At 33.7% G+C, this 14,439-nt stretch overlaps 1 protein-coding gene across 1 annotated transcript in view; it reads right to left on the bottom strand.

The window, feature by feature from the left end:
* LOC150101837 (glutamate receptor-interacting protein 1-like) overlaps window positions 1–14,439 on the bottom strand; it is a 369,473-nt gene that overhangs the window by 95,553 nt on the left and 259,481 nt on the right. Inside the window, exons 11-12 of the mRNA XM_090400065.1 lie at window positions 13,177–13,369; window positions 7,597–7,814 (exon numbers count right to left, since the gene is read on the bottom strand). Coding sequence (XP_090256191.1) covers window positions 7,597–7,814; window positions 13,177–13,369 — 411 coding nt within the window. The remainder of the gene's footprint in view (window positions 1–7,596; window positions 7,815–13,176; window positions 13,370–14,439) is intronic.

Genomic DNA, 14,439 nt, shown 5'->3' with positions numbered 1-14,439 from the left:
GAGTGGTTCTGGTGTGACGATGAGACCACAGACTGTTTTTAAGTTGTAGATATCCTTGTATATTTTATGAATTTCAACTAGAACTAATGGCATGGGAGTCATGTCTGCTTTGTACATTCTGCTGACCTTGACTAGAGGCAGATCCTGAGAATTGAGGTCAGCAGCTATTTCTGCTGTGTCAATGTCTTCACAGATGCCACGAAGGACCACTTTTAAGTTTTTTTCAGAGCTGAGCACAAAGGTATGATACTGGATGCCTTTGTCGTCCAGTTCTTTGGTCAACTTTCTATAGTCTGTCACTGTTGCTGGCTGGATCTTTATGCCTTCATCCATGTTTTTGGCCTTAATGAAGCCAATGTGCAGATTGGACATTGTGGATCTTAAAGCTGCCCATTTCTGCTTTTCTCTAAGGATGATCAAAGGCACCTTTTCTTTGGGAGAAATAGCGGCGTCCGAACCCTGAGAATTCTGTACCATTTCATTGTCATTGTGTGGTTCCTCTGTTGCTCTTCGCTTTTTGCGTGCGTGCATTTCTACAAAGTCTGAAGGAGTAGAAGGCACCGATTCTAAGAATAACTCATCTTCTGCGACAACGTCTGTGACTCTTTCTGGGGGAAACGTCGTAAAGTTTCACTTTTTCTGGCCAATTGATGTTAAGTAGTTCACCTTGTCTTATAAATTCTCTATATACCTCCTCAAATATTGTCTCATTTAGCAGTTTTTCAATGACTATCAACGTGAAGGATGTAAAAAAAAAAAAACAAAAAAACACACTTACCGTGCAGTTGTAGTCTTACCGGCACTGCTACAGGACTCTGAACTGTTTTGGTAAGAGCACTGATTCAAAATATGCATGATCTTTAAGACACATACTATAATAAACGCACCACAATTCCAAAACTGACCAAACTCATAATCACTTCTCACTCTTCATTCAATTCCATCCAGCAGTAAATTCAATAGCAACCTTAATCAATTCCAGATATCAAAAATCGACCTGTATTGGTTGGTTTGCGATAGACTGTAAGGCTGTTGCGTCCATCTGTTTGTTTCATAATTAAAGTGTCCAGAAATGGTAATTGGTTTTCTTTCTCAAGTTCTAAAGTGAATTTAATTTTGTTGTGCAAAGAGTTGATTTTGCTTAGAAACTCGAACAGATCCTTTTTAGTGTTTTTCCAAACAATAAAAATGTCATCCACATATCTCCACCACACTGCAGGTTTAGGGTCTAGTTGAGATAAAATTTTACTTTCAAATTTCTCCATGAAGAGATCTGCACAAGGTGGTGAAAGAGGGCTTCCCATTGCAAGGCCTGATACTTGCTGATAGGAAAAAGTTGGATTTTAAACAATGATGGAACAGAGAAGTAATGTCTTGAAGGAAGAGGCTTCTTAAAATGTCGATTACTTCCTCTACTGGAATGTTAGTGAATAAAGATGTAACATCCAGGATTGCCAGAAGATCTGTATCGGAGATCGAAATGTTGCTTAATTTCTCCACAAAATGTTGTGAGTTACGTATGTAAGTAGGCGAATTAATTCCATCAACAATGAGGTATAACAGTATTCCATTTTTGTGGACTTTGGGAGAGCCATATAGTCTTGGCGTTAGTGGATGCATAGACTTTAATCTAAGTTTTAAGTCTGTTTGCCAGCTATCCATATTGCGTAATAAATCATTGGTATCATTGTGATTCTTTAATGTGGGGTCTGAATCTAAAACACGGTAGGTAGATGTATCAGTTAATTATCTTAAACACCAGTGATTACAAAGAAAAGATAACTTACTGTATGATACATCTACCTACCGGAAATAATCGACATTTTAAGAAGCCTCTTCCCTCAAGACATTGCTCCATCATTATTTAAAATCCAACTTTTTCCTATGGAATAAAAGTATTTATCAACAAGTATCAGGCCTTGCAATGGGAAGTCCTCTTTCACCACCTTGTGCGGATCTCTTCATGGAGAAATTTGAGAGTAAAATTTTATCTCAACTAGACCCTAAACCTGCAGTGTGGTGGAGATATGTGGATGACATTTTTATTGTCTGGAAAACCACTGAAAAGGATCTGTTCGAGTTTCTAAGCAAGGTCAACTCTTTGCACAACAAAATTAAATTCACTTTAGAACTTGAGAAAGAAAACCAATTACCACTTCTGGACACTTTATGAAACAAACAGATGGATGCATCAGCCTTACAGTCTATCGCAAACCAACCAATACGGGTCGATTCTTGCACTTCACTTCTTCACACCACATTTCTTAGAAACTTAGCATTATACACATGCTAAAAAAAAAAAAAAAAATAGAGCCTCTCTTATTACGACAGATGATAAAGACCTCAAAGATGAACTCTCCCTGATATCAAATAACCTTACAAAGAATGGTTATTCTAGAAAATTGATCCACAAGATACTTTTCTGTGACCCCTCCCCCCACAAAGGCAACCTGAAGATATACATTATAATTCTGCTACTGTAATTCCATATACGGGAACAGTTTCCAATAAGATTGCCAGATGCCTTAAGCCATATGGAATACGAGTGGCTTTTAAACCTTCAAAGACCATCCGTCAACTCTTAAGATCTCCAAAAGACAGTCATCCTTTTTACAAATATGCCAGAGTCTACAATATCTCCTTCTCATGCAGTTTGAACATTGGCCAGACTTCTAGAAGTTTTGAAATCAGGAAAAAGGAACACATAGGAGATGTAAACAATAAATAATAGAGAAGACAAATCGGAGTTAGCCTTTAATTTCTCTAGGACAAACTATACCGTAGAATGGGACAAAAGCTCCATGCCCTACTTAGAGGAGAATTTCCGCTCCCGAATGATAAAAGAAGCCACAACAGCTATTCATTCAAAACCAAACCTAAATAGAAACCAAGGATTAATTCTTCCTGAGATCTGAAAGACCCTCATTATATCTTTGAACTTGCAGAATTGAATTTTGCTACAAATTATAGAACGTTCCTACATAACAACAAGTGAAATCATACACGTTCTATGCATGTGATGTACACATTCTTCTGTTTTTTGTAAAAATGCAATTATATTTGGTTCTTTTACAGTTTTAGCGTTTTTAAATGGTTTTACATCTATATATCTTTACCCTGATGAAGCCAACAGCTATAGTTGGCAAAACTAGTTGGTATAACTTAGTTATAATAAATCTGACCTGCAAACCCAAATAGAAGTCTATCTTTCCTACTATTTCTGATTTTAATAATAAGGTTAGATAGACCTTTTTACTACTTATACACGAGAAACATGACATTTATATTAATTCACCCTTGAATCTCTCTCTAAATAATAACACCTCAATGAAACTGGTATGGGTAGTGACTCTTCCATAATCTATGGCATTATGCACATCCAATAAGAAGTGTGCTTTTGCATCATGGGATACTAAGACAACTGATGTGAAGTCATCAGCCTCTATATACAAGTAACCCAATCATAAAGATACTTTCATGTGCAAACTTTGCTTGTTTATAGTTAAATAAAAGAAGACAATTTCTTGGCAAGTATAATTTACCCAAGGCATTTGTTTAGCTACTTTTACATATAATATAGGTTTTCTTTATTTTTTGCCATTTTTTCTAATAGCACATGATGACTTATCAGCTGGGAATTTTTTATATTTCTTTTTATGGACTGCACGACTTCCCAATTTGTTTTCTGCTATTCTCAAGTTGTCAGCCTATCCTAATTTGCGTAACAGCTACATGTTACACAAATTAGGATAGGCTAATATGTGTAATACATGTGTAACCATGGGAAGATTTTCATTTGGATGGAACCTCCTCCCATGATGTCTTTTCAGCATGTCTAGTTAAGCAATTGCAAGTATGAGAATTATTTTTAGAGGGACCTGTGACATAGTATAATTATTAAAAACAACATGTAAGTCCACAGTATAACTTTAATTAATAAATAAGGTATATATTTCATACTAAAAATAATAGTGCATCTTCAGTGTTACAAATAGATAGGAAAGAATACAAGTAATGAATATTCGGTGGATCACCTATTAAAATACGATGTTGTTGCAAGCTAGGAAATGAAAGAAATTAATAAATAATTAATATTTAAGATAATTAGTTTTTTTAATGATTACATAAAATAAAAGTCTCCCAGATCTTCGAGAGAGAGAGGCAATCATTTCTATTTAAATTCGGTCGGTGTAAAAAAGCTTCACAACTTTCTTTAAAGAGGCATTCATATATGAACCTGCATCTATGAAGTAGAATAGCTTTATCCTGCTGGATAAAGAGATATTATATTGATTACAACAAACCTTTATCCTGAGGTTTGTTGTAATCAATATAATACTGATGTTCTTTAATTCTTTTTTCCACAGAACGGCCAGTTTGTCCAAAATAAGAAACATCACATTCACAAGGAATTTTGTAAACGCCAGCCAAAGACAGAGATGACAGTTTATCTTTTGTAGAAGGCAATAAGGAAGAAATTTTGTTGATAGGAATATAAGTGGGAATCAATTGGTACTTTTTTAAAATTCTACCTACAGGTTCTGAGATTCCTGGAATGTAGGGGACTGGAACTCTGCAAACTGTTGAAGAAACCTTAGGTATTGGAACATAAGATTCAATTATCTGTTGGATTTGATTAGGATTGTAATTATTAGATACCATTAACTTTTTAATGATGGAAAGTTCTTGTTGTAAGATTTCTGGAGAAGAGCAAACTTTATGTGCCCTATTAATTAGAGATTTAAGAATGCCAAATTTTTGAGATGTATGGTGAGCAGACTCTTTATGAATGTATCTGCGAGTAAAGTGGGCTTTTGAAAGACGCTCGTAGATAAGGTACCAGAAGAAGTTCGAGTAAGCAGGATGTCCAAAAATGATCAAGTACCAGAATTTTCCTTTTCCATGGTGAATTGGATACGAGGATGAAGACTATTTATCTGTTGTAGAAAGGTGGAAAGCTCATCTTCAGTATGTGACCAAATGGCAAAAACATCATCGACATAACGATACCAAAGAGATGGTTGAGGGTGAATGGATGAAAACATAGTCTCTTCATATTGTTTCAAAAAATAGTTAGCCAAAGGTGGAGACAAAGGACTACCCATGGCAGTACATTCAACTTGTTTGTAGAACTTGTTTTTCCAACTAAAATAACCTGAATGGATAACAAGTTCTACAAACAAGTTGAAGGTACTGCTAACAGGCCTGCATATTAGAGGACTGAAGTGGGTTGAAAAATGTTCCATGCTTGGTTTTTAGAGCAGGGTATACAGAATATTTATTTCATTTATGTGAACCACCAACTATGAAATGTTTTACAATTAGTACTGACCTTTTTTTTTTTTTTAATACACACATATACACACACCCCCATAATCCAGAAATCCTACTTTAGGGAATAAACAAACATTTTTCCAGCCACTTCAGATCTCCAATAAACAGAGCGGTGGTGGTTGACAGGTTACTTGTTTTTTAGATTTACAACCAAAGCAAAGCAACCAAGGCTATGAGGCTAGTGTATTATGTCTGCAAATTGCATACTTCTGGTCAGTTTGTGAGATAAAAACCTAGTTTCTAGGAGGACAAATTCTTCCACCTCCATATGAGACTGGCTAACTCAACTTTAGCTGAAAAGTTTATATAAAAATTTTGAATCTTGCTTTTTTTTTTTTTTTAAAGCCAAATGGCATTGTCAGTAGGGATTGAGCTAAGGAGGCTTTCCAAGGATAGAATCTCACACCAGTTTAGCTGAGAAATGTAATTCACCCCCCCCTCCCCACACACACACCACCCCAAAAAAAAAAAATATTCATCTTCAAAATGTTCAAATCCATGCCCAAGGCAGGATTTGAACCTATAGCCTATTGGTCAGAAAGCAACTATACAAACTGATTGGCCAACTGGACTGGACTTAATAATAAAATAAAATGTGTATTTAAGAAGTGAATCCAGAAGGTTTGGGAGGTTCATTTGCCTTTTTTTCTGCATGTAATCTATTTGTCTCTCTTCTTTACTTTTAGTGGTTACTGAAGTAAGTCAAATTGGGAGAGACATGAAATGTGTAGTAACAAATTATCTGCTCAGCCATACATATGGAGAATTTCACCTAACCCCTACAAATTGTGGCCTCAGTAGTGTCTCTAATATATTTGCCACTACATTTTTGGAATTCTGTTGCCATCATGAGAGACCAAAACATTTCTTTTTTTGGGAGGAGACAGCTTGCTTTAGAATAGTTATTTTGCACAAGCAAGCCACTAAATAATATACCAAACTGAATCTAACATCAATGATTTATGAGGATTTATGATTTCAAGTTAGCCAAATAATCCTTCTATCACCATTCTGTCAGAACTCCAAAAATCACTTATATTGCAAGTTGAAATGGGGTAAAAAACACAAGACTTGCAAGTCCAAACTTGGGTTTTTGGCTATTTCAAGCCTTGAAAATAAGTAAAATACTGATATTAAACAGGATATTAACACTTAGTATTGCATCCTCTGAGAGGTGTGGATCCCTGCCTACAGTATTTTATTTGGAAATACAGCTGAGTCCAACTATAACAAGCTCTCCAAACAACCTAACTAAAGTTGTCCATACACATGCCTCTGCAAGCAACCATGAAATGGATTAGTCCACAGCTTCAATGCCTTCTCTGGGGAGTCACTTCCTATTTCATTGTTTCACACCTGCATGACAGTGAATAAAACTCATTTTTACTTTATGTTTTAAAAAATCTCCCATCCAGTATTAACAGATGCATCACACAAACCAACTGCTCTTAACTTTGAATTTCTATTGGTTCAAAAAAACAATTTTTTTTTTTTTCAGCATGTCTATATAGGGCTTGTCTTTTCTACACATTGTGTATATATTCACCTCATTATGTTTATTCTTGAATAAGTATTCACTTAAATGAGAATACTTCCAGTTTCTTCAAGATTTAATTTTAAGAATGTCTAAGAATTCAAAAAATGAGATGGTCAAAGAACAGTCAACTTTCATTAAAGTGATCCATAGAACAAAGAAATAGCATATAGCGACAGAAGATTTCATTTAGTTTCCATTCGAACAGCATACTTTCCCCCATACTCTTGACTTTCACTTTAGCATAAACAATTATGCCAAGCTTGCTCACTATAAAAAACTACTGGAAAGGATTGAACAAATTCCCAGACCTAGTACTATTCTAAAGGAACTTCACTATAGCAAACTATTTGCTATACGCCCCCCACCCCTCCAAATGTGGTTCCCACCTACAAATCTAAATTGACCATGAGTGGGCAATTTGGATAATTCACTACTCTGCACTAGAGAAATTTTTTCAAGTCACTTCATACCTAGAATAAGTGATAGAGCAGTCTCTCATCAAGTGATGAAATTCAGCCATGATCTCAAGACATTCACAAAATATTCATGCTCCCAATAAGATCTGAACCAAGATGCTGGCAAGCAGATACTAACCACTCAACCAACAATCCATAGCAACTTAGATAATTTTACATCAATAAATAAATCAGAACACAAGAATGAATACATTGCACTTTTGGTTACTGTAATTGATGAATGTAAATTTACCAGGCCTAAAAACTTACATTTAATAGTAATTCCAAGACTTGTACCCTTTTTCATCAACTTTACCATAAAAGTTCCACTGCTGGGTATAACAGATTCTGCCACGTCAAACTCAATTTCTAATACTACTCGAGGGTATGACTGTTGAATAGACTGTGTAACTTGCTCCACTGTCAAACCTTCTGTGCTCTGACCATTGACTGCCAACACCCTATCTCCAACTTGAATAATGCCAGCTCTAAAATTAAGATCGACATTATCAACTTTATTGCAAGGAATGATTATTTTTATATATATTTTTAAAAATTCATATTAAAATTAAGAATCCTATTTTAAAACTATGCATTTAAAACACAATGAAATATTACCTAGTTATCAATACAATAACTTAACATATACTGCTTTAATTATTATTTTAAGATTATTAGTATAAAAAAATATATTTTTTATTTACTAAAATAAAGAGCAAAAAGGCTTCATTTCGGCAATGCAAAATTATATAATTCAAGTAGATATTAAATCCAGCATTATTTCGAAGCCAAATGCAGAAACTATGAAAGCTTCCTACAAAATTTGACCAGAGCGCTTATGGGAATAAACTTGTAATTTCATACAAAACTTTCATAGTTTCTGCATTCGACTTTGAAATAATACTGGATTTAATATCCACTTGATTTATATAATTTTGCATTGCCAAAATGAAGCCTTTTGGCTCTTTATTTTGGTAAATACTTTATACTGGTTTCTGGGTAGAACCAACCAGTTCAAAAAGCTGTCAGGCAATTGAAACCTTATCAAAATGGACCAATAGAAGATAAATATATGGAAGGTTGGGCTAGCGATCATGTCTCCTATAAGGTCTACGCTAGGGCATCTCATGTGTATTCTCATCAACTCTCTGGTCAAATTTCATACGAAACTCTCATAGTTTCTGAATTCGACTTTGAAATAATGCTGGATTTAATATCCACTTTATTTACATAATATATTTTATTTTGTTTTATAATATAATATAAGTATACTTAGTATATTATCAGTATATAAAAGTATGTTTCAATTTTCATAAAAACTAAACAATTATTAATAAGCACATAACTGCAATTCCTATTAGATTACTCAGTGGTTCAGCATGTTCAGTGTTTGATATTTTAATAATCAGAAGTTTCTGATATATGGAACTACTTGGACACTGTGCATGATAAACTAAATACATAACAAAAATACATAAATACAAAAACCAAATAAAAGTTTATGTGAACTTTGATTTTTGGCTTTTACTATAAAAGTCTTACTGATATCAAGTTAACCTCTCTACCGGCTGAGGTGGATGAAATAGTGAGACCGACTTGCACTTCTTATCCATGTTATTCAATAGGTGTTACAGAATCATATCCAGATTTATCTGGACATATATATACGTCCTGGCTGATTGTGGGGTTAACGTGTTATGAAAATTATTTAGTGACTTTTAAATATTTGAAAGCCCATCTCTCAGTAATTCTCTATAACACTGATTTATTATTTTGTGTATGTTCTATTAATTCTTTCCCCAAATGATTTTAGTAGCATCGGTCATCTGTAAGTGCCTTTATCAGTCATTTATCCTTGTTATTGGCTTTAGTTCAGGGAAACTTTCCTTCATATTTAAAGGACAGTCAGGCTTACCCTTACCCCTCTGTTATGTATTCTACTCTAGGGGTTACATTAGAGATTTCCTTTTTCAAGTGCAAATCCAGTCCACCCACATTTTCATTTCTCAATTTCATATTAAAACTTTGCTTTGTTCTTCTCCAAAGGCCGTCATTACTAATAACTTTAGTTACTATATTTGAAATATATTCCATAGACATATAATAGCAAATGGTGGTAGAAATTTTGTATTTTCTTTGAAATTAACTGTATTTCATATTAATATAAAAAAAAATGATTTAATACATGCATTAAGCCTTTATCTTGTGAATATTTTTCCATTTTCTTATTTTTCATTATTTTTCATACTGCTAATTTTATCATATACATCTATTACTTTTTTTTTTAATCTGTATGCCAACATTTTATCTGTTATTGATGTTGGATGTTTCTTCACTTGGTTATACTACAAATTAAAGACATTAACACTGTAAAAGTATTATGGTGGCTGCATCACTAAGAAGTTATATTCTTGGTTCAATCCTTTATCCAAAGTTTGCGCCTGAAGTAATTTAGGACTAGGCAACTTTTATATAGAAGCTAATGACTTCACATCACTTGACTTAGTATCCCATAATGCAAAGCACATATCCTTACTGACATGTATAATGCTATGCATTATGGGAAAGGTTACTACCCAGACTGGTTTCGACCTTTATTGAGGTCTCATCAGTGGCAGCCAGACTCAGAAGTGATACCAAGGTTGAAGTAATGCAGAAGTCATTTCCATATACAAGTAGCCAAAAGGTGTCACACCTTATTATTAAAATAATCTGTATTAGAGACAGATTGGTGGTTTCTCTAATCCAGAATAGCTAAACAAAAGTCCTAGGAAGACTTTGGTAGGAACATAGAAAATAAATATCAGGAAGTTAGCAAAATATTCTGGAGACTATTGAAAAAGTACTGTAAAAGGAATCAGAGACGATAAAGGTGACATGAAAACCGAAGATCACGATATTCTAGAAGTCTGCAGTAATTACTTTGAAAGACTGCTAAATGAAATAAGCAGTGTCAGCATGATGGTAGAAAACTCCCAATAGGAATGAGGTCAGGAATACATATCCATACTTGAAGTAGAAAGAGTCGTCAAAAACCTGAAATGTGGAAAGACAGCTGAAGTAGATGAAATTCGACCAGAAATGATCAAATATGTAGGTATAAAAGTATTACAGTGGCTGCATGGCATAATTCAGAAGGCCTGATCAGAGAGTTGAATTCCAGATGATTGGAGCAGAGCTCTCATAGTACACATCTATGAAAAAAAAAGGTAAATAAAGCTGAATGTGAAAATTACAGAGATATTTCCTTATTGAGTGTTTCTGGTAAGATTTATGTATGCTTGAGAAACGGCTAAGAAAAATTGTGAAAAGGAAGCTTGGTGAAGAACAAGCAGGATTCAGGCCAAATAAAGGTTGTCAGGATCAGATTTTCACTTTAAGACAAAGTTTAGAAATCTTGGGAATATAACAAGGATTTGTATTTAAGTTTTGCTGATCTGGAAAGAGCATATGACAAGGTGCCAAGAGGAAAGCTCTTCAAAATGCTACAGTTATTTGGTGTAAATGGGACATTTTATCAAGCAATATATAGTTTCTATTTAAGCTGTAAGTCAGCAGTTAGCCTTGTAGGAGGTACAGGAAGATGGTTTGAGATAAAATCAGGTGTGTGCAACAAGGGTGCACATTATCTCCACTGTTATTCATTATCTATATGAATCACGTTATGAAGGAAAGTGGTATTAAATCTGATATCAAAATTGGCAATGTTAAAGATGTTATACTTCTGAATAAATCCAGTACTAGTCTGGAAGATTCGATGACTAAATAACTGTTGTAATAAATTTGGAATGAAAATAAGCGATAAAAAGATAAAGACAATGAAAACATGTAGAAACATTGAAAACATCAACTGTATCCTGATTTGGTGAACCTATAGAATAGATAAAACATTTCAGCTATTTAAACACAATTTTTAGTGAAGAGGGTAAATTAAATATGGAAATAGACAATAGAATTAGTAAAGATGACATGATAAGAAGTCAGCTGAATAAATTTATATGGAATAAGAAAGAAATTAGTCAAAACACTAAATTAGCTGTATACAAGACAGTGCTCAAACCAATTTTAACTTATGGATCCAAGAGTTGGGTTAGAAATAAAACACTTGATCAAAGACTAGAGACTGAAGTTCTGAGAAAGATTAGTGAAGTGAACAGATGGCATCAATGGCAATATCACATTAAAAATGAGGATATTAAGGAAGGAACTTGCCATTGTCAGCATTCAGGAATGTGTTAATAGAGCAAATCTGAGGTGGTAGGCAGGAAAAAGAGCCAGAAAAAGACCAAGATGTAGATGGATTGATACAGTAAAAAGTGCCTTAAAAGACAGAAATATAAGATCTGATAATATTGGAGTCTTGATAGATAACAGATTAGTTTGGAAGAAAATTACCGATCAGAAGTTAGTAATGGTGTAACTTTTTCATGTAGTACTGTCATAATTATCTTGTACATCTCCTGAGGGTACATATCAAGAATTTAATGATGATTATGACCTGTTAACTCCTGCAGCTATGGCATGTAGTTTTGATGGTAGCACCTTTTTTTAGCAAACAAACTTTGCATAATACTATCATGTGTAGATGTAGGAATCTTAGGTGAAGATAGTCTTTTCTACCAATGCTTTTTCTTAGAGGTGAATGTCTCAGATAACTTCCATCTTATCACTCATCTTGACAAAGCAGATTTACGTCTTCCAGTACTACAAGAGCATTCAGACAGCTTGATATTAGAAGGAATCAGGACTGAAGTAAATACGGCTATGAGATCCATTTGCTTCGATCATCATTCTGTGAACTGAATATATTCTGACTGGCTTTTCTGTTTTACAGGAAAACACACACCCCATATGGAGGTGGCAGGAAAGAGGCCTGATGAAAGATTCCTTCCATCCTAAATTGGATGAGCTTCTGCAACCAAGTCATTAACAAAAGTTTCACTTGGTTAGCAATGACCTGGGTTTGAATCCCATCTAGGATGTGAAAAACTTTTATAGGACATCTTCAGCTGAAGGTGAGATAGCTAATCTCATAAGGAGGTAGAAAAGTTTTTTTTTTTTAATTCTGAAAATGCAAGTTTCTTCATCAAAAAAAAAAAAAAAAAAAAAAGGCAAACCAGGCAAGAGCTTATCAGAGATTTCTTTATGTTCTCTTTTTAGATATATCCTGAAAAAGAAACTGGTCATCTGGTTGGCTAGCTTAATCAGTACTAGTGTAAAAATTAAAACTAATAAAATCCTAGTTAGAAAAAAATATTAGAACACGTCTTTTATAGTCATAAAAAATACTCAGCAAAATATTGTGAAACAATTTTCCCTCATCAGATTGGTTAGCACATCTTACTCTCCCATGAACAGGCTGTGGGTTTGAATTCTACCATGGGGATGGATGTTTGTATTCCAGGCAATGACATTCATCTTCCAATTTAGGTGGAAGATGAATTTCATGGCTTGGTGGAAGAACACCACGCTGCTTATTGGAGGCATGAGTGACATGATATAAGTTCCATGTTCGTCTCTAGAGCAGGGTTTCTAGACTATGTCAAAAATCATTAAAAATACAAAAGAAATTATAAAAGTTAATAAAAAAAAAAATAGAAAAAAATTCTTAACCCACTTGTGGTATTAACATATATGCTTACAATCTTTCATTAGTGGGAGTCACAGGAGAAAAAGATATGATTCTAATAAGTACTCATATGGAAACACATGAAAACTTTAACAAGCAGAGCCAACAATTAAAATTTTGACTGATCTTTCCAGATATTTACATTTTTGTTTCAAGTATTTAAATACCACTGATGATTTTTTTTTTTTTTAATATTTAAACAGGGATTTAAAAAGCATTACTTTTCAGCAGGCCCTCCAGGAGTAATATGACTAATAATAGGTGGAAAATTCATTAGTTCTGTAGTAAATGTTGTTCCTTGAAGAAGGAAGCCAAAACCACGATGGTCAGCTGCAATTATAACTTCTGTTATTTCAGAATGGCAAACATTGCTACTTGTAGATGGAACTGAAATAAGTCCAGATAAGAGGGACACTATAAAAGAAACATTAAATTAATAGCCTAATGAAACATCAGTCCATAACATGATCATACCAAGCTTACAAAATTTGATAATATTAAGTGAATGATGATAATAAACAAAGTTTAAAAAACACAATTCGGACATTAATATCTGATTTTATCATTTATTTAAAAAAATTATCATCTTAACTAATTTTACTTCATTACTTACTTATTTATCTAACACCATCAAGTAATTTACACAAAACATCTGAAATTAACCTCGCATTATCCCAATAGTGAGAAAATTGGACTGGTTTAAAAAAATAAAAATAATACTATTTAAGAGTATTATTTTTAAGAACATGGGGATGTCCCAAGTACATCCCCGTGTTCTTTCCCTCTCTTCCCCCCCCTTTCCACAAGAGCTTGGATTTAGAAGGCATCTTTAAACCAAAATCAAGGTATGTACATCATTTTTCAACATTTTTTATTCTGCCATAATTGCCTTCTACACTCGCCCGTAATGCCCTAATTTATATATATATACCCCTTTTGAGTTATGTTAGCCAATGTATTAAATATAAGGGACACTCCTAAAGAAAAACAGGCTAAAATAGCCGTTAATTATATTAATAGTGTTTTAGAGGAGTAGCATGGGAATTTCCCAGAAATTATACTTAAAATAATACTATTTTTGTGTAGATGTTTGAAGAGAAAAACATTTATTATATTGACATTGTATGCACTGTGTTTACACTAAAGAGAACGAACTTCTCTTTAGGAAAAGGTAATATTCAAAAAAGCTCTGGTTGTAGTTCTAATTACCTGATGGTGGATAGGTCCATCCACTGAAGTGTACTGCCTCTACCACTTTTGTTTTAAATAATTTTGTGCCTTTTCTGCATTTCAGCATGCTAATATAGCATTATGAAACTGAAATCAGACAAGTTTCATTTTAATATGTAATTAAGATTGTCTCAAAAATTTTTCATGGCCTGAAATACATTATTCGAATAGATCAATGAAAGATGATTTGCTAATGTATCACCTACTGTATAACTCTAGTAGTTACTATAACAGGTAGAAATTTGATTCTTAAA

The sequence above is a fragment of the Typopeltis vanoorti genome, chromosome 11 (genome assembly GCF_054136105.1).
Source record: "Typopeltis vanoorti isolate ZY-2024b chromosome 11, IOZ_Tvanoo_1.0, whole genome shotgun sequence".
Classification (NCBI taxonomy): Eukaryota; Metazoa; Arthropoda; class Arachnida; order Uropygi; family Thelyphonidae; genus Typopeltis; species Typopeltis vanoorti.
The sequence above is the reverse complement of the archived record's forward strand: the minus strand, read 5'-3'. Positions and strand labels throughout refer to the sequence as shown.